Genomic DNA, 22,706 nt, shown 5'->3' with positions numbered 1-22,706 from the left:
AACTGATAATTGTGGTATTCCCTTAGTCCAGTAATTTGATACTGTAATGTTTGATTTGTACTGAAAAATCGAATTAAAAACGAGCCGCCTATTATATAGTATTTGACATCATAATGAAAATGGTCGGAATTGTTTATTATAAAAATATTTTTTAAACGCCCGCGTCTATATAGTATTTGACATCATAATGAAATGGTCGGAATTGTTTATTATAAAAATATTTTTTAAACGCCCGCGTCTATTATAGTTTGTTTATGTTTCCTTTTTCTTGGGATCTCAATTTAAGATTTAAAATTTTTTGATGGATTGTTAAAGAAAATTATTGTTAATATATAATCAATATGAATACGTGAATCAAAAACTTTGTACTTACCCCTTTTTACGAAAATTTGCGCAGACAGAGGGGTCGGAAATTTCCCACACTTATAAGAGAATATTGAGGAGTGCAGAATCCTAATTTTTTTTTTAAATTATGCATTAAAGTTACATTAAATCAATTAAAAAAAAACACACTACCTTGTATTTGACACACACACAAGCATATAAATATATTCTTTTGTTTATTACTAAAGTCTGTGGTCAATTTGAGAATAGATTAATTTTGTTTGTCTTTAATATTATTAATCTATAGTGTAGCCCTGGGGATATTCTGTGATTATAGAAGTTATAGTCTTTGACAATAGAACGATAATAATTTTCAAACTTCATTATTCATTAAAAAAATATAAGTTTGTATTTCTTAATCGCCACCATTCTAAATTGATCGAATGTAACATCTGAATAATATAAATAGGGAGTTACAACATTCTCACTGCTGCTTGTCAGCCGATATTTTTTTGTTTAATAGCTGCGAGTAATACCGTGCTTTAAACGTGTTAAGAATAAAAATAAATGACAGCTGTCAGTTTTGTTTTTCTTCAGAATGAGAATTACACAATGCTAGGGAAAATTAATAACGCGATATGATTAGTTGTTCGATTACTAAGCAAACACTAGTATAAATTGAAATTGAATTGCAATGTGAAGTAGTCTTACATACGAAAACAAAACCTTTGTTATTTCATAATCTCGGCTATTATCATGACACAAAGTAATTATTATTCTATTTTTTAAAACGTCGTGGTCAAACCTATGTATATGTATATAATGATTGACAATGCCAACATGGCGAATAAGAATAGTTATAGATTATGAATATTTACGGTAATCCATATTTGTTTAAAAACCTTGTTAATCTATATAATTATTGTTTTATTTGTGAGACTGTAATGAACAATGAACAAGAATTAACCATCGTTATAAATTGATAAAATTAATTATTATAAAAAAACGTGTTTCTTTGAGGAAATTGGCATTTTAAAATAAAGATATATTTTATCGGAATAAACAACATTGGAACGAAGAGGATGTTTTCGACGTAGTTACGTCTGCGAATTTCGGTAAACCCTCCGATTACAGAGCAGCAGAATTTTTGTTACAGACTGTTTTCTTCCTTTTCTCCACCTTATCCCAGTTGGTGGGGTCGGCAGAGCAAATTTTTCTCTTCCATTCTCTTCTATCAGCCGTCATTTCAACACTCGCTTCTCTCTCTCTCATATCGAGCGTGGAGTACTGCTCTCATCTCTGGGCCGGGGCTCCCAAATACCAGCTTTATCCATTTGACTATATACAGAAGAGGGCCGTTCGGATTGTCGATAATCCCATTCTCACGGATCGTTTGGAACCTCTGGGTCTGCGGAAGGACTTCGGTTCCCTCTGTGTTTTGTACCATATGTTCCATGGGGAGTGCTCTGAGGAATTGTTCGAGATGATAGCGGTAGGCAGCGGCTTGGCTCTGCCCCTGGCATTGCTGAAGTCCATGGGCGACGGTAACCACTCACCATCAGGTGGGCCGTATGCTCGTCTGCCTACAAGAGCAATAAAAAAAAAAAAATCTCGTTTTTACCATCGCACCGCCCGCCACCAGAATAGAGTTCATCCTATTATCATACTGCCACTGCGGTCATCCACAGTACGTTTCCAGAGATCCGGCTATGGAATGAGCTCCCCTCCACGGTGTTTCCCGAGCGCTATGACATGTCCTTCTTCAAACGAGGCTTGTGGAGAGTATTAAGTGGTAGGCAGCGGCTTGGCTTTGCCCCTGGCATTGTTGAAGTCCAGGGGCGACGGTAACCACTCACCATTAGGTAAGCCGTGTGCTCAAGGACAATAAAAAAAAATCGTCATTCACACACTCCATTAATGTCTTCTTCGGTCGACCTCTTCTCCCTCTACCTTGCACTAGCATTTCCATACATCTCTCTATAGTCACATGCATTTTGTTACAGACTGTGTTTATAACGAAATGTTTTCTAAAACGAAAGAAATTTGATAATAATTTACGTAAACGCGAATTGTTTCTGACCGATAACGTTAACGGCTTATCCTTGAGTTTCTGCCAAAAGCTTACGTAACTTAATGTGGGTTTTGTTGTACGAAACGTAGAGTTAATAACGATAATTTCAATGTACGAATACTTTGTACTATACAATTTTTTCGGGCTTAAAGAGTAGTCGTGAAGTCGTGGCCTAAAGGATAAGACGTCCGGTGCATTCGTGTTGAAGCGATGCACCGGTGTTTGAATCCCGCAGGCGGGTACCAATTTTTCTAATTAAATACGTACTCAACAAATATTCACGATTGACTTCCACGGTGAAGGAATAACATCGTGTTATAAAAATCGAACCCGCAAAATTATAATTTTCGTAATTACTGCTGGTAGGACCTCTTGTGAGTCCGCGCGGGTGCGTACCACCACCCTGCCTGTTTCTGCCGTGAAGCAGTAATGAGTTTCGATTTGAAGGGTGGGGCAGCCGTTGTAACTATACTTGAGACCTTAGAACTTATATCTCAAGGTGGGTGGCGCATTTACGTTCTAGATGTCTATGGGCTCCAGTAACCACTTAACACCAGGTGGGCTGTGAGCTCGTCCACCCATCTAAGCAATAAAAAAAAAAGTATACTTGTAACAATATAATCGAGATTACCTAATTTCTGGAATAGTATTTAATCAGTGTTCTTGTAAATCTAGTTTTATATTTGGTGTAAAGTGATCTGCCGGTGCGACTAAAAAAATCTTACCTTCTTTTTAGTCCTAGTGTACCGACAAGACATTAAAAGCTGACTCTTTTAATAACTTTTAGGCGATTAATGTAATTAAATGAAATGAAATGAGCTTTCGATAAAATGGTGGGGATTTTATATTGGAGTTTGGATGAACTCAAGGAATAATGTCCAGAGATTTTATTACATTTCACCGAATTTGTGGACTTTACTTTAATAAACCACAATAGTATGTTTCTACAACGTGTTCGAACCAGTGGAAAGACCAATTTGACAAAATATATTAATCACATAAAATCACGCATATTACCTAGTCTTGCCATAAATACTGAGACAAAGGAAAAAAGAAAATTTCTATTGCAAATAACATTTATTACTTTTACAGTGTGTTAGTTTAATACATAAATATCCCAAATTCAAATGTAATATTTTGTTTATTTTTAATTGTAACAGTATTTATGGCCAGACTAAGTATATTCACGCCAAAAAGTGTTTAATAAAAAATAAAAAACATTTTATAAAAATATGAATTTTTATGGAAAATAATGTTTCAATTTCAATATCGGTTCGGAATAGTCGCGTAAGCGTAATGAAGGTCTAATAAAAGATCGAAACGTTGCAAAAATAATAATGTAATTTGTTATTATGATCCTATCTTGTCCACATTCCTGAGATACAAAATATTTTACTAATTGACATTTTTTTTAAATACTGAATTACCGTTTTAAATTAATAAAGAAAGATAATTCAGTACCTATTTTTAATACGCTTTTATTAGCTTCAGACGTATGTATGTTTGTAACGGAATCTTTGAACATGATTTTGACCCCCTTCAAAACGACGGATTAACTCGAAATTTGGTATACTTATTAAGGGACATTTTTTTTAAATACTGAATTACCGTTTTAAATTAATAAAGAAAGATAATTCAGTACCTATTTTTAATACGCTTTTATTAGCTTCAGACGTATGTATGTTTGTAACGGAATCTTTGAACATGATTTTGACCCCCTTCAAAACGACGGATTAACTCGAAATTTGGTATACTTATTAAGGATCGATGACAATTGAATATTAAAAAAAAATTGAAATTCAACTAAAAAATGAAAAATAAATAATAGTTTAAAAAAACTAACAAAGACGCTGTTATAGAAAATGAACACAAAAATAGTTTTTTTTTTTTTTTTATAATTAAATAATTTATTTTACACTATTTTTAATCTTATACCTTTAAACGAGAAATTCTTGTATATACTATATATATATATAATCTGAATCTCGGAAACGGCTCCAACGATTTTTATAAAATTTAGTATACAGGGGATTTCGAGGGCGATAAATCGATCTAGCTACGATTTATTTTCAGAAAATGTTGTTTTATTCGTGTTTTCAATAATCAACTTTATCGATAATCAACTTTATGACTCTTCCCTACATCTATTGGCGAATAATAATACTATAGAGAAACTAACTGCTTTAAAGACACAATAACACTTAAGCTATTTCAGCAAATGGCGTTGTTAAGCCACCCGAAGTCAATGAGTGTTTGGTTTAAGGTTAGACAAAAAAAATGAATTGTTTATTTATATTATTTTTGTCTGTTTAACTAACGTGCTCACTTAAAAATGCCTAAATGATCTTGGAATATTTCATCATTTTATCGATATGTAATTCGTATTTAAATATAATTTCTAAAAAACACAATTTATCAACAACAACAAAAATTATCGTCCAGTTCAAATTTATTAAAATTAATTTTCTATTTTGTTAGTTTCTTTAAACTATTATTTTTGAGAAATGTCAATTAATTTTACTTTACTTAGCATACTTGGCATAGTGATCGTCGATTTTCAAATAACCGTTATGTTTCCGCACTGTTTCTAGGTATAGGCTTAAAGGCGTTCTGTAATCTTTTTTTGTTTATTTAACATGAACATGAAACTTTTATTGGAGTACGTTTCCTGATATGAGGTCATGGCCCAACTGATGATAACTATGTTAGGAGACCGTTAATCGTATCCATCGAACAGACTTGGAACACACGAATGCAGATTAATGTACATATATAATGACGTCACACTACATATATGCAGCGGCTGATTATTTTTTATAAACAAAACTGCTCTGTTGTCGGAATCTAATGATAAAGGGAGCATTCTGATTGGTGGGTGACTTTAAACAATCGCCCCAGTGTCGTTAAGTTGTTTTAGAAACGATTGATCCAGTCCGCGAACCAAACGTGGGTCTAATGAGTTGGCAATTAAAAAAAATTTAGTAACAAGCCTATTCCGCTGAATCTCAATTACCTTATCAGCTGCCAGTCAATTGTAAACGCTTAAAACCTAAACAAACTTCCGCTTCTACAAACTATATCATTGTCTAGTTCAGAATCACATGGAAATATTTCGTCATGCAACGTGATCTGTTCGCTTACGTTATTAGTAGCTAAGGCATAAGCGAAAATTTATTTTACTAACTAGAATTTGCAGATGCGCTCTGTCCGACTCGACTTATCGGCTTAGGTGGCCAATTCGGAAATCCATTTATGACCTCCGTAGGCAGACAACGATGCAGTTCTTATGATGGACAGTGGTCAGTGATGTCTATAGGCAACCGCAATACTAAGGGCGTAAACCAATTCACGACCCGCCTGCTGATTACCATAGTGTATATGCGTCACAACCGGAATGTCGCTCTCCTGGCTGAGCCCTTGCTCGCCCACCTGTCCTAGTGAAACGAAAGGCCTCCGGACCACGAGTAATTCCTAAATCATAAAAAAAATACTTGAATGTCACCAACCTTGTGACATAAGGTCGGAGTTTCAACTGTTCGCATAACGACTGACACACACCCATCAAAATGGAACGCATCACAGCATCGCGGCAGAAATAGGCAAACTGTCAAGAGACCGCAATTTGTTCTAAAAGATTTGAAATATTTATTTGAAAACGAAAAGCTGGTACCACCAGTGACATGCCCACTGAGTTTCTCGCCGGATCTTCACTGGGTCGCGTTTCCAATCCGGTGGTAGATTCTGCGAAGCACTGCCCTTGCTAGGACTAGTGTTAGCAACGTCCTCGAGTTAGAGCCCCGTGAGCTCACCTAATCGCTTGGAGAATCTAGTATAACCCCTCTAACCCTGTCCCGCCGTCTCAATAGCCCCGACTGGGCTCCGACCCGGTCCGAGGTAGGGCGCCGGTTGTGAGCGGCAGGAGTTTTTAGTGAAGTTCAACTGCCACATGCCACCTGCCGCGCGGGTGGGGAACCGGTGATTTTCTCCTGTGAAAAAAAAACTATAACCCGTCGAGGTTACTAGAATAGGTAGGAAAAAAAACTGGTGACACTCAGAGCTGTGCTCCTGAACAAAAAAAAAAAAGAAACAATTGTGAACATTAACGTAGCGAAATTTAATTCATATCGTGCATAGTAAATTAGCGTAACCTTGGAACGCAATGGAGCGTTTTAAATGCGAAATAAACATTAAACTTCGCCATGGTAGCGCTGTGACGTCGCCGCGTCGCACGGAGCGGTACAGAATGTTTCATTACCTTGTCTTGCCATTAGAGATTATCATAAATTTTTTTGAAGACGGGGTAAATATTGTTTTGTTAATTCCTTTGAATCATAAACTTTATGGGTCGGGCTATGTAAAATGATTCAAAGTTGGAGCCGTTTTTTGTTTGTGTACGTTTCCTTTTAAACCTTCACTGAACTTCCACAAATATAATAATTCAAGACCAAAATTAACCAAATCGCTCCAGCCGTTCTCGAGTTTTAGCGAGATTAACGAACAGCAATTCATTTATATATATAGATATCCACAGCTATGTAAGTTACTCAACACTGCTGTGATCTAAAAATCATCAATTACACATTTTTGACGCGCTTGTAAGTAATCGGCGGTAGGTAAACATAGCTTTTGATCAGGGGTGAGGAAAGTAAGTTGTCTTTGGACACAACGAATTGTAATTTTTATTTTTTTTATTGCTTATTTGGGTGGACGAGCTCACAGCCTTGTGTTAAGTGGATACTGAAGCCCATAGACATCTACAACGTAATGCCGCCAACCACCTTTGAGATGAGTTCTAAGGTCTCAGTATAGTAACAAAGGCTGCCTCGCCTTTCAAACCGAAACGCATTACAGCTTCATTGCAGAAATAGGCGGGGTGGTGGTGCCTAGCCGTGCGGACTCACAAGACGTCCTACCACGTAGTTACGCAAATTATAATTGTGCGGGTTTGATTTTTATTACACGATATTATTCCTTCACCGTGGAAGTGGATGGACCGTAATCGTGGAGAATAAGATCGAATAGAGAGTGAGAGAGAGAGAGAATAATAAGATCACTACTTCCCTTAGGTAATGGCGTGGTGATCCACCTGCCCGGACTGTTTGAGGAGCTGAAGAAGAACGAGCTGAAAGGCATGAAGGGTTGCGAAGGCAGACTCGTGATCTCGGACAGGGCTCATCTTGTTTTCGATATACATCAACAGGTATAGTGTTTCGTGATTTTTTTTCAATTTTATTTACTACCTCAGCTTACCTTGCCTTGAGCCTTGAGAGGCTATGTCAGAGTAACCTAACAAGTAGGTGCGCTCATGGGGCTCAAACTTGATGTCATTGCTAACATTAACCCTAGCAAGAGCAGTGCTTCGTAGAATCTACCACCGGATCGGAAACGTGACCCACTGAGAAGATCCAGCGAGAAACTCAGTAAGCTGTGTCTGAGGGTTAATTTACTCGCCGAGCCTTTCGTCGCAAGCGACGGGTTCGACGAGAACGGTGACCGGTGCATCATACACCGTCAGTGGATCGGGAGGATCCGAAATGAAGTGTTTGGGGTGACGTCGACTCGCAGCCGGTATCTACATTTCCGAATGGCGGCACCGATGAGAGGGTTCTCGTATCGTGCCGCTTTTTCAAAATGGCGCACTAATGCCGGCTGTATATACTTATTTATATATAGAAATTAGAGGTAATTAAGCTAATCTTTCGTCACGTCGTTCGTGACTACGAAAACTGTAAAACATACGAAACTTCGAAAATAAAATGATGTTAAAAAATACATGAGATAAACCGGCAAAGTAGTTCTAATCACATTAACAGGTACTTGGCTGGCGTTAGTCGTTTAAGTAGAGGTGTCAATTTCGTATATACGTGGATTTATTGGTGGAAGGGAGTGTTGTGAGCTGCACGGGTAGGTACCACCACTCCGCCTATTTCTGCCGTGAAGGGGTAATGCGTTTCTGTTTGAAGGGTAGGGCAGCTGTTGTAGTATAAAACTGAGGCTTGGGACCATGTGTTATTGATGTCTGGTAATCATTTATTACCAGGTGGGTCCGTCCACCCATCTAATGAATAAATAAAAAATATCGAAGACTGTACTTAGTATTGCGTGTACAAGTGCATACATAATGTACGCTCGGCAATTAATCGAATTATAATTTTTAGTGCTAGTTGGTAGTAGTTGTAGGTAGGTAGGTACATAGAGGCATTATTAGGCATTATTAATGCAATCGACCTATCTCTTATCGTTGTTACTAGAATTCACGTTGTTATATGAATAAAGATATAGGAGCAGTGGTAGTTAGTAGAGTAATGGCTCCTCTTCACAATCAGCCATGATGGGCGATTATAGAAACTCACGATAGTGTTGAGGGCATAAATGTGTGTGATCGGCCATCATCGCGTATGATCGCGCGCAATCGGCGTTGTGTCGGTAGATCAAAGGAATGATGGCCCATGATTGTGTGAGCGTCTACACTATCGCCGATCAGCCAGGATGTAGTTGTCTCGAGTGTGTGTTAATTGTGTCGACTACAAAACTATGGTTGCGTGGACCTTGTTTTGTTCCGATTGATAACCACCACCCACCACCTTCTCTTCCTCCATCTTGTTTATCGTTATCGGTAGGCAGCGGCTTGGCTCTGCTCCTAGCATTGCTGAAGTCCATGGGCGACGGTAACCACTCACCATCAGGTGGGCCGTATGCTCGTCTGTCTACAAGGGAAATAAAAAAAAAAATCACGATTCTTTTTTCGCGCACATTAACTAAATGACTATATGAGCTAACTAAAAATATTGCCGCAGCCGCGATCTCATCGATTTCCATCATCGATACCTAGACGTCTTAACATATCAGTAGACAGTCAGTAAATGAACGTTCACGATTGTGTCGAGAGATGCCCGATCATGGCGGCGATGATGGACGATAATTTTTTGGCCCATCATGGCCGATTGTGAAGAGGAGCCATAAGATTACTACTTTCATCATCCATCTACCTTGGTTTTACTAGACTCCAGCAAAAAAAAGTTAGTTGGTAGTAGGCAGAAAGTTTTCTTTTGTGGCAACATCGAGATTTTTAAATATCTCGACGGTTTGTTATGGAACGTAGATCCATCTAGATGACTGATAGGTTCGTACGTTATAATAATATGTATGTACATAAATACATTGTGTTGCACTAAAATGGGATTCCCCCGAAAATAACTTTTAACATTGTTATGTAAATGTTATCTAGTAATAGTACAGATAAGACAAACAGAGATAGGACGCGTATGTGTGTGTGCAATGGGCGGAAATGTCACGTCCGTTATTCATAATAATTCATTGTGCATGATTCTTGTAATTACATAATATTTTCTATTGGAAATTGAAAGTTGTATAATGCAATGATTAGTAAACAGAGGTACCTAAACTTTTTTATTGGTTTTTGAAGCATCTCATGAGACGCGCTCGAAGTGTCAACATCGAAGCTAACAGATTCAAATAAAAACAAATATACTAATAATAATTAATAAAAAAATATTAATATATGAAGCAAAAACTTTACACCCCTTTTTACGAAAATTGCGCGGACGTAGGAGCGTGAAATTTCTCACACTTATAGAGAATATAAAGTAGGAGTGCAGAATGCTATTTTTTTTTTAATTATGCGTAAAAAATACATTAAATCATTAAAAAAAGCATTACGCACACTACCATATATTTGACACACACGCAGACATACTATTTGTTTATTGTCAAACTTGTCTATTGTCAAACCGACTCCTAATGGTCCGCGCGAAATATTTAGTCTCGATTGAGTTCTCGCTTGAGGCTGGGATGCAGGTTGATATGCAACCCTCAAAGCGTATAAGTCAGGCGATTTTCTCCCGAACCCAAATCAATTAAGCACTTGCAGTCTTTAAAACACTATAATGAATTTTACTAAAAGATAGGGTTCTACTTGTTGCTCTAGTTGTCAGTGACCCCTTCCTTCGTGAAATTAAATCTCTGCTTCGTTGAATGTGTTACTACGCGAAGCTATCGCTGCGAACGGTCATTTAGATTACATTCGTTTGTAATAAATATAATAAACCTTAACACTAGGTTGGCTGTGAGCTCGTCCACCCATCTAAGCAATACAAATAAATATAATAAACATAATAATACGCAGAAATTACGAACGCAAAACCTTTAATGGAGCATAAACCAACGTCAGTAAAATACGATATTGGGCTGTTTGATAAAAATCTACTTTAAATTACTCCGCACATTATACGTACTAAAAATATAACACCGAACAATACAGATTTATGATGTCCCTAATGCATAAAGATCTCATACACGCTTTGATATAGTCAAAGCAAATCTTATTTATTACGATACATTGTACGAATTATAAATATCGATTTGAAATTGTGTTTTATAGTTTTTTTTTTATTTTTTTATTTTTTATTTTTTTTATTGCCCTTGTAGGCAGACGAGCATACGGTCCACCTGATGGTGAGTGGTTACCGTTGCCCATGGACTTCAGCAATGCCAGGGGCAGAGCCAAGCCGCTGCCTACCGCTTAATACTCTCCACAAGCCTCGTTTGAAGAAGGACATGTCATAGCGCTCGGGAAACACCGTGGAGGGGAGCTCATTCCATAGCCGGATGGTACGTGGCAAAAAAGATCTCTGGAAACGCACTGTGGATGACCGCAGTGGCTCCAGGTAGTACGGATGAACTCTACTCCGGTGGCGGGCGGTGCGATGGTAAAAACGAGATGCCGGTATCATCTCGGTATATATATAATTTATCATTTACCCGAAGTGGTTAGTGCGTGTTTAAGAGTGAGCTTTTTTGAAGTAAGAACTTTGTTATTTGAAACGCAATGAAACGCAAAAGCAACAGTAAAAAAGAGACAAACGCATATGCACCAATAGGATTTAGCCTGCGAGTAAATGAGATGATGTTACTTTAAGGTTTCACTTCTACCTTGTTTGCACAACCCACGGACGGCTCGCTGCATCCAAAAACGAATTCTCAATTTTGTCGGATAGCGAGTATCCCAAACTTGAAACCGAATTATATGACTGATTCAGGACGATGGTATCTGTCAATCGGGGTATTAAATTACGTCCTAATACAATTTTCAAGAAAACGTTTCCTTACTCCTCTTTGCGTCTATAATCCTCAATGCTGAGAGTCGTGGCCTCATGAGGCTTTCTTGGGAAGCCTTTTTTTATTGCTTAGATGGGTGTTGCTAGAACCTCTGTGAGTCAGTGCGGTTAGGTACCACCGCCCTGCCCATTTCTGCCGTGAAGCAGTAATGCGTTTCGGTTTGAAGGGTGGGGGCAGCCGTTATAACTATACTTGAGACCTTGGAACTTATATCTCAAGGTGGGTGGCGCATTTACGTTGTAGATGTCTATGGGCTTCAGTAACCGCTTAACACCGGGTTGGCTGTGAGCTCGTCCACCCATCTAAGCAATAAAAAAAATGTCTTTAAACTCGTCTGCCTCTACGACAATAAAGCACAGCATTCCTTGTTTTCTTCTTGTCAAATGCGAAGAACGTTATCGCGGATTTTGTTAGTTCGCATGCCCTTTGATTCCAGGTCGACGGTCTCCAGGAAGCGGAGAAGGGTAAGAACTCGCTCGGCACCACGAAAAAGGGCATCGGGCCGGCCTACTCCGCGAAGGCAACCAGAAACGGCATCAGAATCGGCGATCTGCTCGGAGACTTCAGTCTGTTCGAAGACAAGTAAGTGAATTTCTTACTGGTGGTAGGACATCTTGAGAGTCCGCACGGCTAGGTACCACCACCCCGCCTATTTCTGCCGTGAAGCAGCAATGCGTTTCGGTTTGAAGGGTGGGGCAGCCGTTGTAGCTATACTTGAGACCTTAGAACTCATATCGAACTTATGACTAAAGTTGGTTTATGGCGAGTCGTGGTAGCTTATATCAGTTTTCTTTACTGTTCTTCAACAGTCGTTATATTATTACCGCTGTTTGTATTACATTGCAGATTTGACATTGTGTCGCGGACGATTGTAGTGTTCGTCGAAATTTTGGTAAAACCATACGCTGACCAAATGAAAATGTCATTTCGTTTTAATTTCAATACAGTTTTCAACGTTTGTAACTATACTTGAGACCTTAGAACTTATATCTCAATGTGGGTGGCTCATTTACGTTGTAGATGTCTATGGGCCTCAGTAACCACTTTACACCAGGCTGTGAGTTCGTCCTCCCATCTAAACAATAAAATAAAAAAAAATGGTTGTCTGTAAAGTCTGTTTACTGACGATAGTTGAACGTGACAACGTCATAAGAAAATACTGATGGAATGATTTCATTTTTCAATTATCGCAATTATCGTTGCTATATACAATTGACACCACATTCACTTTTCACTGAACTTCATACTTGACGAAAACATGTAAATGTATTATTGTATAGCAGCTGTCCACGCGAATGCATCGCTCACTCAAGTGGGAGAGAGATAGATGTCGAACGCTACCGAAGGCGGAGGCCGATTGTGCCTCTTTGTCGCTCGTTGCGCGCTCTCGCTTGCACTTCAAGCCTTAAATGGAACGCCTCATGAGTCATGCTTTTTCGTGCGTGCAGCCGGCTCCATCGAATTATAAGACGTTGTCACGTCAAATATCTTGATTGTATGTCATTTTCAGATACCGGACCCTTGTGGCCTCGTACAAACGCATGTTCCCGGCATTAGAGTTGAACATCGATAGCGAGCTGTCGAAGTACCGAGCGTACGCCGATCTGGTCCGGCCGATGGTCAAGGATACGGTCTCGTACCTGCACAGGGAGATCGGCTCCGGCAGGAAGGTGCTAGTCGAGGGAGCGAATGCCGCCATGCTGGATATAGATTTCGGTATGCATACCTCTTTTTTGTTTTTGTCGGTATTTGAGCTCATGGGCTCAACCTGAGATAATTGCTAATAATGGCCCTAGCCTTTTACTGGTGGTAGGACCTCTTGTGAGTCCGCGCGGGTGGGTACCATCACCCTGCCTATTTCTGCCGTGAATCAGTAATGCGTTTCGGTTTGAAGGGTGGGGCAGCCGTTGTAACTATACGTGAGACTTTAGAACTTATATCTCAAGGTGGGTGGCGCATTTACGTTGTGGAGGTCTATGGGCTCCAGTAACCACTTAACCGTGGACTGTGAGCTCTTCCACCCATCTAAGCAATAAAAAAAAAGCAAGAGCCATGCTTCGCTGAATCCACCAACAGATCGGAATCGCGACCCACTGAGAAGATCCGGCGAGAAACTCAGTGGGCTGTGTCTGAGGATTAATTTACTCGTCGAACCCTTGCGAGAACGATGACCGGTGCTTGAGGTACCTAGAAGCACCGTTAGTGGATCGGGAGGATCCGATATGACGTGTAACTCAATGGGTGAGACGCTTATCGTAAGGTTTGGGTGCTCAATCAACTTGTTACATTTGGGCGCTAGGGTAATGATTGCACGCGGGCGTTACTCTGACTAGAGAAGTCTCCGCGTACGCCTCAAATGAAATCTCTCAACGAATTCAGTGATGCCCCCGAAAATATCTCTGTTTACATGTTAACATTTAACGTAAATATTAACGCGTCATGTGTGAAAATAATTAGACATTCGGATCACGTTTTCGGTCCCAGTACCAAAAAATCAGTGCTGGTTCGTGTATTTTAGTGACGCTTTCGGTATATGCGTTAACTTAGATTTGATGTTCACAAATCTGAGGATCTCTTCCAGGGGTAGGTGCAGATGTAAGTGGATGAGGGTAGGAGGGTTTTTTTTGCATATAATTTTGTCAGAGCAATTGAAATAAACTGAAAAATATATTTGCTCAAGAACCAGTATCGGGTTTCTTAAGCAGACGGTAGAGGATTGGTATTATGAGCCCTGATCACTGTTAGAAGCCACCCGAAGAAGAAGATATTAAGTTAGATATAAGATGTATTTGTTTTTTTACTAGCTGACCCGGCAGATTTCTTAGTGCCTCAATCGATAAATAAAAGACCTAAACTTTTGTATAAAATAAACTTAAAACAAACAAAAGGAATCCGTCCGACGAGGACACATCAAAGGGAAAACAAAATTGTTATGTTTATTTAATTGAGAGCATTTTCATAATTATCTATCTACCTTTTAAACTTTCTCTGGACTTCCACAAATAATTCAAGACCAAAATAAGCCAAATCGGTCCAGCCGTTCTCGAGTTTTAGCGAGACTAACGAACAGCAATTCATTTTTATATATTGAGATTTTATTTCTTTTTTTTTATTGCTTAGATGAATGGACGAGCTCACAGCCCACCTGGTGTTAAGTGGTTACTGGAGCCCATAGACATCTACAACGTAAATGCGCCACCCACCTTGAGATATAAGTTCTAAGATCTCAGTATAGTTACAACGGCTGCCCTACCCTTCAAACCGAAACGCATTACTGCTTCACGGCAGAAATAGACAGGGTGGTGGTACCTACCCGCGCGGACTCACAAGAGGCCCTACCACCAGTTTCACTTTTGCAATACCCAAAATATAGAAACGTTGCAATCCGAACATAACTGACTTTAACCCGTTTCACATTAGTACAACTATTGATTTGAAGTATTAAGTATCATGTGTAAAAATATACTCACCTGAGTTAGATTAAAATAAATATTTAAATTAAAATGTTTTTTAGTGTACAAACAAATTATAGATAAATAAATCACGTCTACAAAAAAAATGTTAGTTTGTATATATCAAAAATTATCAGACCTTTATCTTAATCCCGAGGAAGACTTGTAAACGTCCAATTATTACGGATAAAGATGTACCTGGTATTAATAAAATGATTGAATAGTTTCAATCGATCTTCGGGTATTAGAGCCTTGTAGATAATGCAGGTACGTGATAGTGAATCTTTGAATTGATAAGTGACAGTATTGAGTATTTTAGACAATTTAAAACTGGTTTCTGCTGGAAACTTTTGCCATATATTTTTTTATTGCTTAGATGGATGGACGAGCTCACAGCCCACCTGATTTTAAGTGGTTACTGGAGCCCATAGACATCTACAACGTAAATGCGCCACCCATTTTGAGATATAAGTTTTAAGGTCTTAGTATAGTTACAACGGCTACCCCACCGGCTTCACGGCGGAAATAGGCGGGGTGGTGGTACCTACCCGTGCGGACTCCCAAGAGGTCCTACCACCAGTGATTACGCAAATTATAATTTTGCGGGTTTGATTTTTATTACACGATGTTATTCCTTCACCGTGGAAGTCAATCGGAACATTTGTTGTGTACGTATTTCATTAGAAAAATTGGTACCCGCCTGCGGGATTCGAACACCGGTGCATCGCTACATACGAATGCACCGGACGTTTTATCCTTTAGGCCACGACGACTTCGTCTTTTCGCATTAAAAGTGTACAATTTCCAAAAATATTCGAAATTGAGTTAATATGCGGAATCATTTGGTATCACCAGTTTTTTTTCTCATAAATAGTGTCAAAAGAGCGTAGTTTAGTTTTAATTATTTTTTAGTTTACCTTTATTTTGATTACTATTAACAAAATTAATATATAATTTTATCTTACTTTAAAAGACAGATATTCTGGTAAAAAATAAAAAATGTATGCTGGAAAGATGATTAATATTAAAAATATCACATGTTAAACCTTTAAAACACTCTCCTGTAAAATTAGTTAGTTTTGAGATTATACAGTTTTAATGTGAGAAGACGATATGTCTAAGATAATCCTAAATTTTTCAAGCTGATGATAGTCCAATTGTGTAATTTTAAGTATAAATCTATAGATAACTAATTAGAAATTAATTGGTAATAAATAATAGCCATCACACTTTAGAATTATAGTCTTTATTGTGGATATTATTCTATTTCACCCATATTTCATTATGGTGTCTATCTGGACTGCATAAGTGCAGGTAAGATTTCGGGTTAAAGGATGAGACAGCCGTTGTACTAAAAAAACTGGGACTTGAAACTGCACGTTATAGTCTCCGGTGACCACTTAGCACTTGGTGAACAGTGTGCTCTTCCACCGATTTTAGCACTAAAAAAACTAACTAGGGAAAATAAAAGCCGTTGTAACTATACTGATACCTTAGAACTTACATCTCAAGGTGGGTGGCGCATTTACGTTGTAGATGTCTATGGGCTCCAGTAACCACTGAACACCAGGTAGGCTGTGAGCTCGTCCACCCATGCTATCAATAAAAAATAAATAAAAAACTGCCTTTCGCTGCTATGGAGTGTAGAGGTAAGGAGAACCGTCTCTGTGTGTGAAAAAGTGTCCGTTAAAATCCTCTAAATAAGGGTAGCGCTACAGTAGCAACCGGGTAAATTAAAAAAAAGGCGCTCTGAAAGTTATTAGAATAAGATAGAGAAATAAAAAAAGGCGAAAGAACTGTAAGCACTACAAAATCACAAAAAACTAATTTATTTAAAGCTGATAAGAAAATGCAATCGATGTCTCCACGATTTTACCACAGCAATAAATTTTAAAACTCATATCTCAAGGTGGGTAGCGAATTTACGTTGTAGATGTCTATGGGCTCCAGTAACCAGTGAACACCAGGTGGGCTGTCAGCTCGTCCACACATCTAAGCAATAAAAAAAAAAATTTTTACACATTTTATATTTGTCTTCACTTGTATGTATGTATGTTTGTAACTGACTCCTTTAGACGCGATTTTGACCCACTTTAAACGGCCAGATTTCATTCCAACTTTGTAGATTTATCGAGGACCGATGACAATACACTAATTTGATAATAATATTCCATTATTCATTTTGCAAAATAAGATTTGCCAATTTATATAATTTTTATCTATAATCGATAAGGCAGGAATTGATGTTAAAGTACTTAATAGTTTTAAAAATGCGCTTTTATAGAAAATTTCACTAAAAAATTAAAAATAAATAATAGTTTAAAAAACTAAAAAACACGCTTTATATAAAATTCAACTAAAAATAGATAATAAATTTAAATTGAAAATAGTGTAAAAAAAATCTATTTTATTTAAAAAAAAGCGTAGGTTGCTTTTTAAGATATTATTGAAATAATAATTCTTTTACTCATATCTGTCAGAAAAATATTTATAACTAACAACATCATGCACCCACGCTTTTTTTACAATAAAATATATTTTTTTTTAAACTATTATTTATTTAATTTCAGGTACCTATCCGTACGTGACGTCATCGAATTGCAGCATAGGCGGCGTGTTGACCGGTCTCGGCCTACCCCCCAACGTGATCGGGAACGTTCTGGGCGTCGTGAAGGCGTACACGACGCGCGTGGGCGACGGACCCTTCCCGACGGAGCTGCACGATGTTAGTACTCGAACCATTGAAATGTGTTACACAAACCAGACATGTTCATATACATTAACAGTAACAACATTAAGTAACATATAAGTCAATTAGCTGTCCGTCCGCTTCGCTGGGAATTTAAAAGTAACATTATTATTTCTCACCCCCACAAAGATTCTCATCATTAACGCCCCCACAACTGGTGTAGGGAGTCCAACACTCATATAAATATTAGCCTATCCATTAAGTACATGTATTTTCTACATGGATATCAAGTTTCAAGTCAATCAGATGCATGGTTCAGTAGTTATAACGGAACATCCGTAAAAGCCACTGTAGATTCATTTATTCATATAGAAGTATAGATTACACTTCATCTATTTAATTACATTAGCGAATGAAGACATTATTTATCAGTAACACATATTTATATATAAATATTCATACATACTAGTGTGGACATAGATATATAACACTAAAATATATCTCAAAAGTTAATTTTTTTTTTCATTTCCTGAACATTTTACATTTTCAGAGATGTGCCCTTTTCGAAATTGCATATTCATTTACACTTCATGTTGTTAATAAATAAAGGAATAGTGAAGACTATACGAATGGTTGACAGGAGACCGGTCAGCTACTCCAGGAGCGAGGGCACGAGGTCGGCGTCACCACCAGACGCGTCCGGCGCTGCGGCTGGCTCGACCTGGTCGTTGTCCGCTACACCGCCATGGTCAACGGGTACACGTCGTGAGTACATCCCATGAGTGGTACTAGACTAGACAAGGGGACAGACCCGCCGCAAGACACAAAATTCGTCTTCTCGTATTAAAACTGTATAATTTCAAAACTTACTAATCTTACGGGAGAGTGTTTTAAAGGTTTTTAAAACTTGTGATATTTTTAATATTAATCATGTTTGCAACAATTTTATTTTTATTTTTTTATACATTATCTGTCTTTTATAGTAAGATAAAGTGATGTATTAATTTTGTTACATAGGTATACTAAAAAAAAAAACTAAACTACGCTCTTTTGATAGTATTCATGAGTAAAATACTGATGATACCAAATGATTCCGCATATTAACTCACATTTCGAATATTTTTGGAAATTGTACACTTTTAATGCGAAAAGACGAAATGTTCAACTTCTCTTCAAGCTATTTATTAGCATCAGCTACCACAGCTATGGACCGAATTTTTATATTAATATTCTAGAACAAAACTGTCTTAAACTGTACTTACTACCTTTGTAAGCTAATTAAATTGACTACAAAAGTCGGAGGGCCAGAGGAAACAATATTTTTGAATACAAAATACTTTCCGGGAATTCCCCCAATAATATTAAAAATAACCTAGCTAATTATACTTTTTATTGTTTACAGATTGTGCCTAACGAAACTGGATATTTTGGATACCCTGAAGGAAATAAAAGTCGGTGTCGCTTACAAACTGAATGGCAAGAAGATTGATTATTTCCCGTCTTCGATGGTGGAACTTAGTAATGTAGAGGTAAATTTGTTTTGTTTTATTGCTTAGATGGGTGGACGAGCTCATCGCTCACCTGGTGTTAAATGGTTGCAGAAGCCCATAGACATCTACAACGTAATTACGCTACCCACCTCAAGATATAAGTTCTAAGGTCTCAGTATAGTTACACCGGCTGCCCCACCCTTCAAACTGAAACGCATTACTGCTTCACGGCAGAAATAGGCGGGGTGGTGGTACCTACCCGTGCGGACTCACAAAAGGTCCTACCACCAGTAATTACGCAAATTATAATTTTGCGGGTTTGATTTTATTACACGATGTTATTCCTTGGACCTTTCATCGCAAGCGTCTGGTTCGACGAGGACGGTAACCGGTGCTTGTGGTACCTAAAAGCATCGTTAATGGATCGGGAGGATCTGTACTGACGTGTTGGCATTTATGTTGTTGACGTCTATAAGCTTCGGTAACCATATTATTTTTATTTTTTTGCTCTATAGGTGGAATACATTAGTTTACCCGGTTGGGCGTGCAGTATAGAGCACGTGCGAGAGCTGGACAAGCTGCCGGCGGAGGCCCGCGCCTACGTGAAGGCCATCGAGGACTTCCTGCAGGTGCCCGGTCAGTATCTATACTAATATATATATCTACAGTGGTTTTTACGGATGTTCCGTTATAACTACTGAACCATGCATCCGATTGACTTGAAACTTGGTATCCATGTAGAAAATACATGTACTTAATGGATAGGCTAATATTTATATGAGTGTTGGACTCACTAATAATAATGACAATAAATAATAATGTTAATTTTAAATGCCCAGCGAAGCGGGCGAGTACGGCTAGTCTATAAACAAAACTGCGCGCGTGCAACTTGGTGCCCGTGAATGAAGTGAAACTTCTTTTTCGATGTGTAGTAGTATTGTGGTTTTCTTCATTTTTTATCGTTAAATCAGATTGCTCATGTAATTGGGAATACTGTGTATAAGAGATGCGACAACTTCAACATTTATATTATTATATATTTAAAATTATGGATAGAAAAATAAATAGTGAAATTATATATGTATATATATTATTATTATTATAAATGTTGGAGATGTCGCATCTGTTATACACAACTATATAGTTCCGCGCACACAATATCGATAAGACCGCTCATTGTACTTTTTTTTTGTACTCAATGTTTTGCTTTGTTTCTTTTGTTAGTGTACACTAAAGAATACTCTCTTTCTTTCTCTAAATTTAACTTAGTTAAATTACTTTTTTGTTTACAGTTAAATACATTGGCGTGGGTCAAGGACGGGAGTCGATAATCAGCGTCGACTAACATCGCGGCCCGGCATCGCGTCTTCGCGTCGCTACTTAGTTTCATTATTGTAACTGTTAATTTTATCTGCAAGTCGACACTCGCACGCGCCGGCTTGCTGATTCAACGCTCCCCGTGCTCGGTCGGTCGATGATTCAGTATTTTAACTTGTATGTTCGTATTAAACTGCATATGGCAACGTTCATAGATTAATTAGAAATGTACTTTAACCCTTTGACTGCCGTGTAGGTCACCGGTGACCTACGCGGCGCTTTAAAGTAAGTACGTCGACTTCTGTTACTAAGGCGCTAAAATATCTTGTAGACTCAGGGTACGACGAATCCGAAGATAAAGAGCGTGAAAATATTACTAAGAGATCTAAAAGGCTAAAACATACATTATTTTTTGAAAGGAAGAAAAATATGAAATATCCTTTGTATGTAGAAAAAATTGTCATCCATTTTTCTCGCTTAAGAAAAAGTAATTTTGAAATGCGAAGTACAATTAAATTATGTCACTTACAAACTCGAATAAAGATATCAATCATATCGACCGACCAAACAACGGAAGAGCAGTATTTTTTTTTAAATAAGTAATTAATGCAGTTTTTTGTTTAACAAGCCCAAGTTAATTAATTAGTTTAATTCGATCGAATAAAGAAATCTCTACATCAGGAGCAAAATGCGGGACCTATATAAAAAAAATATCGCTTTTACTCGGATTACTACGATAGTCTGTCTTGTCGCGTGATAACCGCGAAAAATAATTATAATCTAGAATAGCAAATTGTTTAGAAAAAAATTATCCTAATTACAGTTCCTTAAAAAGTGTAATTTAAAAATATGATCATGGATAATCGACCTTAAGGCTGTGCTGTCGATATAAACGTTGGTAAAATTATTTCCTGTTAAAAAAAAAATGTTTCCGTTGTGCGACATTTTCGTGCCAACCCAGTGTAGAGATATACACAGTAACTACATTTTACTTGATTCGTATTTATCCAAAAGTATTCAAATGATTCGCAACTAAAAGCAATAAGTATTGTAAAATTAAATAATATTGTCATATATAATAATTTTTTTTGTTTTCACATCTATTAAAGTAGGTCTTTTGAGTATTTTTTTCATATAACATAATTACTTAAGCATTTTTAGTGATCACAATGCCACGATTGGATTTCGAAACTTTAATGTACAATATAGGGATTGGCAACTTGTCAAGATCAAAACATATTTTGAAGTGAAAGCACAAATCATTTAAACTTGAATTAAAATGTTTTTTTATTAATACATTATTAACACCTGACTTAATAGATTTATACATTTCCATTATATTATTCACAGTAGTTCTAGATAAGCAATTCTTATAAGAGATATCATTGCTGGTTCGATGAATATGTAAAGAAATCGAGATCGTAACATAAAATACAAGTATCTATATTGTTTTTTTTTTTGCTTCGATTGTGGTTTGAATATATTATATCGTTACAATATAAAAATTCTAGTGAATTTTATGAACGCAATAATGTTTAATTGATTGCACAAATTTATCAAGACCCTTGTTTTTATCATGACCACAGAGAGAGCAGGCAATGAATGTTTTATTATGATTTATCAAAATTATTTTTTAGCAATTAATTTTTGGTTGTTGTCTGGCAACGCGGACTTGTAATGTTTTCTTTTTCTAAATTGTTTTAAACTATTTTAAAATATAATACTAACATTTCTTAAATTTTCTTCTAATATCTAATTTCTCTCCCATTCCAAAGATCTATGTTTGAAATTTGAATGAACGAATTTGTTTTTTAGTACTTACATTTTAATATCATCGCTTAATTTACATTGTGAAGTGTTTTATGTGATATCTTTAATTATTAATGTAAATATTTTGATGCAGTTATTATGTATGCGAATAAAATGTTTTATTCTTTTAATTGTTCTTATTTTTCTAATGCATGGTTTATATTATACGAGCTGGGACTTGGAGCGTCTGGAAGTTATAAAACTGCTTGTACTAAAACTTAATTGGTGGCAATCAATCTATTAGTAAAGCCCGCACGGGTAGGTACCACCGTCTTAGCCATTTCTGTTGCAAAGCAGACCTTTATTTCGTTATTAGTCCGGTCAATCCCTGCCTGACACGAACACGCGGACAATAAAAATAAAACTCCAACATGAAACTACATGAATTTATTTAAATCACGGATGACACACCAATA

General features: G+C 37.3%; 1 protein-coding gene across 1 annotated transcript in view; it reads left to right on the top strand.

Annotated features, from left to right (window-relative positions):
* Positions 1–22,421, top strand: part of LOC101740215 (adenylosuccinate synthetase) — a 32,962-nt gene extending 10,541 nt beyond the window's left edge. The window contains exons 3-10 of the mRNA XM_038020418.2: positions 7,462–7,595; positions 11,970–12,115; positions 13,044–13,249; positions 17,556–17,710; positions 18,315–18,439; positions 19,077–19,203; positions 19,680–19,800; positions 20,457–22,421. Coding sequence (XP_037876346.1) covers positions 7,462–7,595; positions 11,970–12,115; positions 13,044–13,249; positions 17,556–17,710; positions 18,315–18,439; positions 19,077–19,203; positions 19,680–19,800; positions 20,457–20,509 — 1,067 coding nt within the window. The 3' untranslated portion in view covers positions 20,510–22,421. The remainder of the gene's footprint in view (positions 1–7,461; positions 7,596–11,969; positions 12,116–13,043; positions 13,250–17,555; positions 17,711–18,314; positions 18,440–19,076; positions 19,204–19,679; positions 19,801–20,456) is intronic.
* The last annotated feature ends 285 nt before the right edge of the window (positions 22,422–22,706 follow it).

This window comes from Bombyx mori, chromosome 25 (assembly GCF_030269925.1).
Source record: "Bombyx mori chromosome 25, ASM3026992v2".
In the NCBI taxonomy this organism is placed as follows: Eukaryota; Metazoa; Arthropoda; class Insecta; order Lepidoptera; family Bombycidae; genus Bombyx; species Bombyx mori.
The sequence above is the reverse complement of the archived record's forward strand: the minus strand, read 5'-3'. Positions and strand labels throughout refer to the sequence as shown.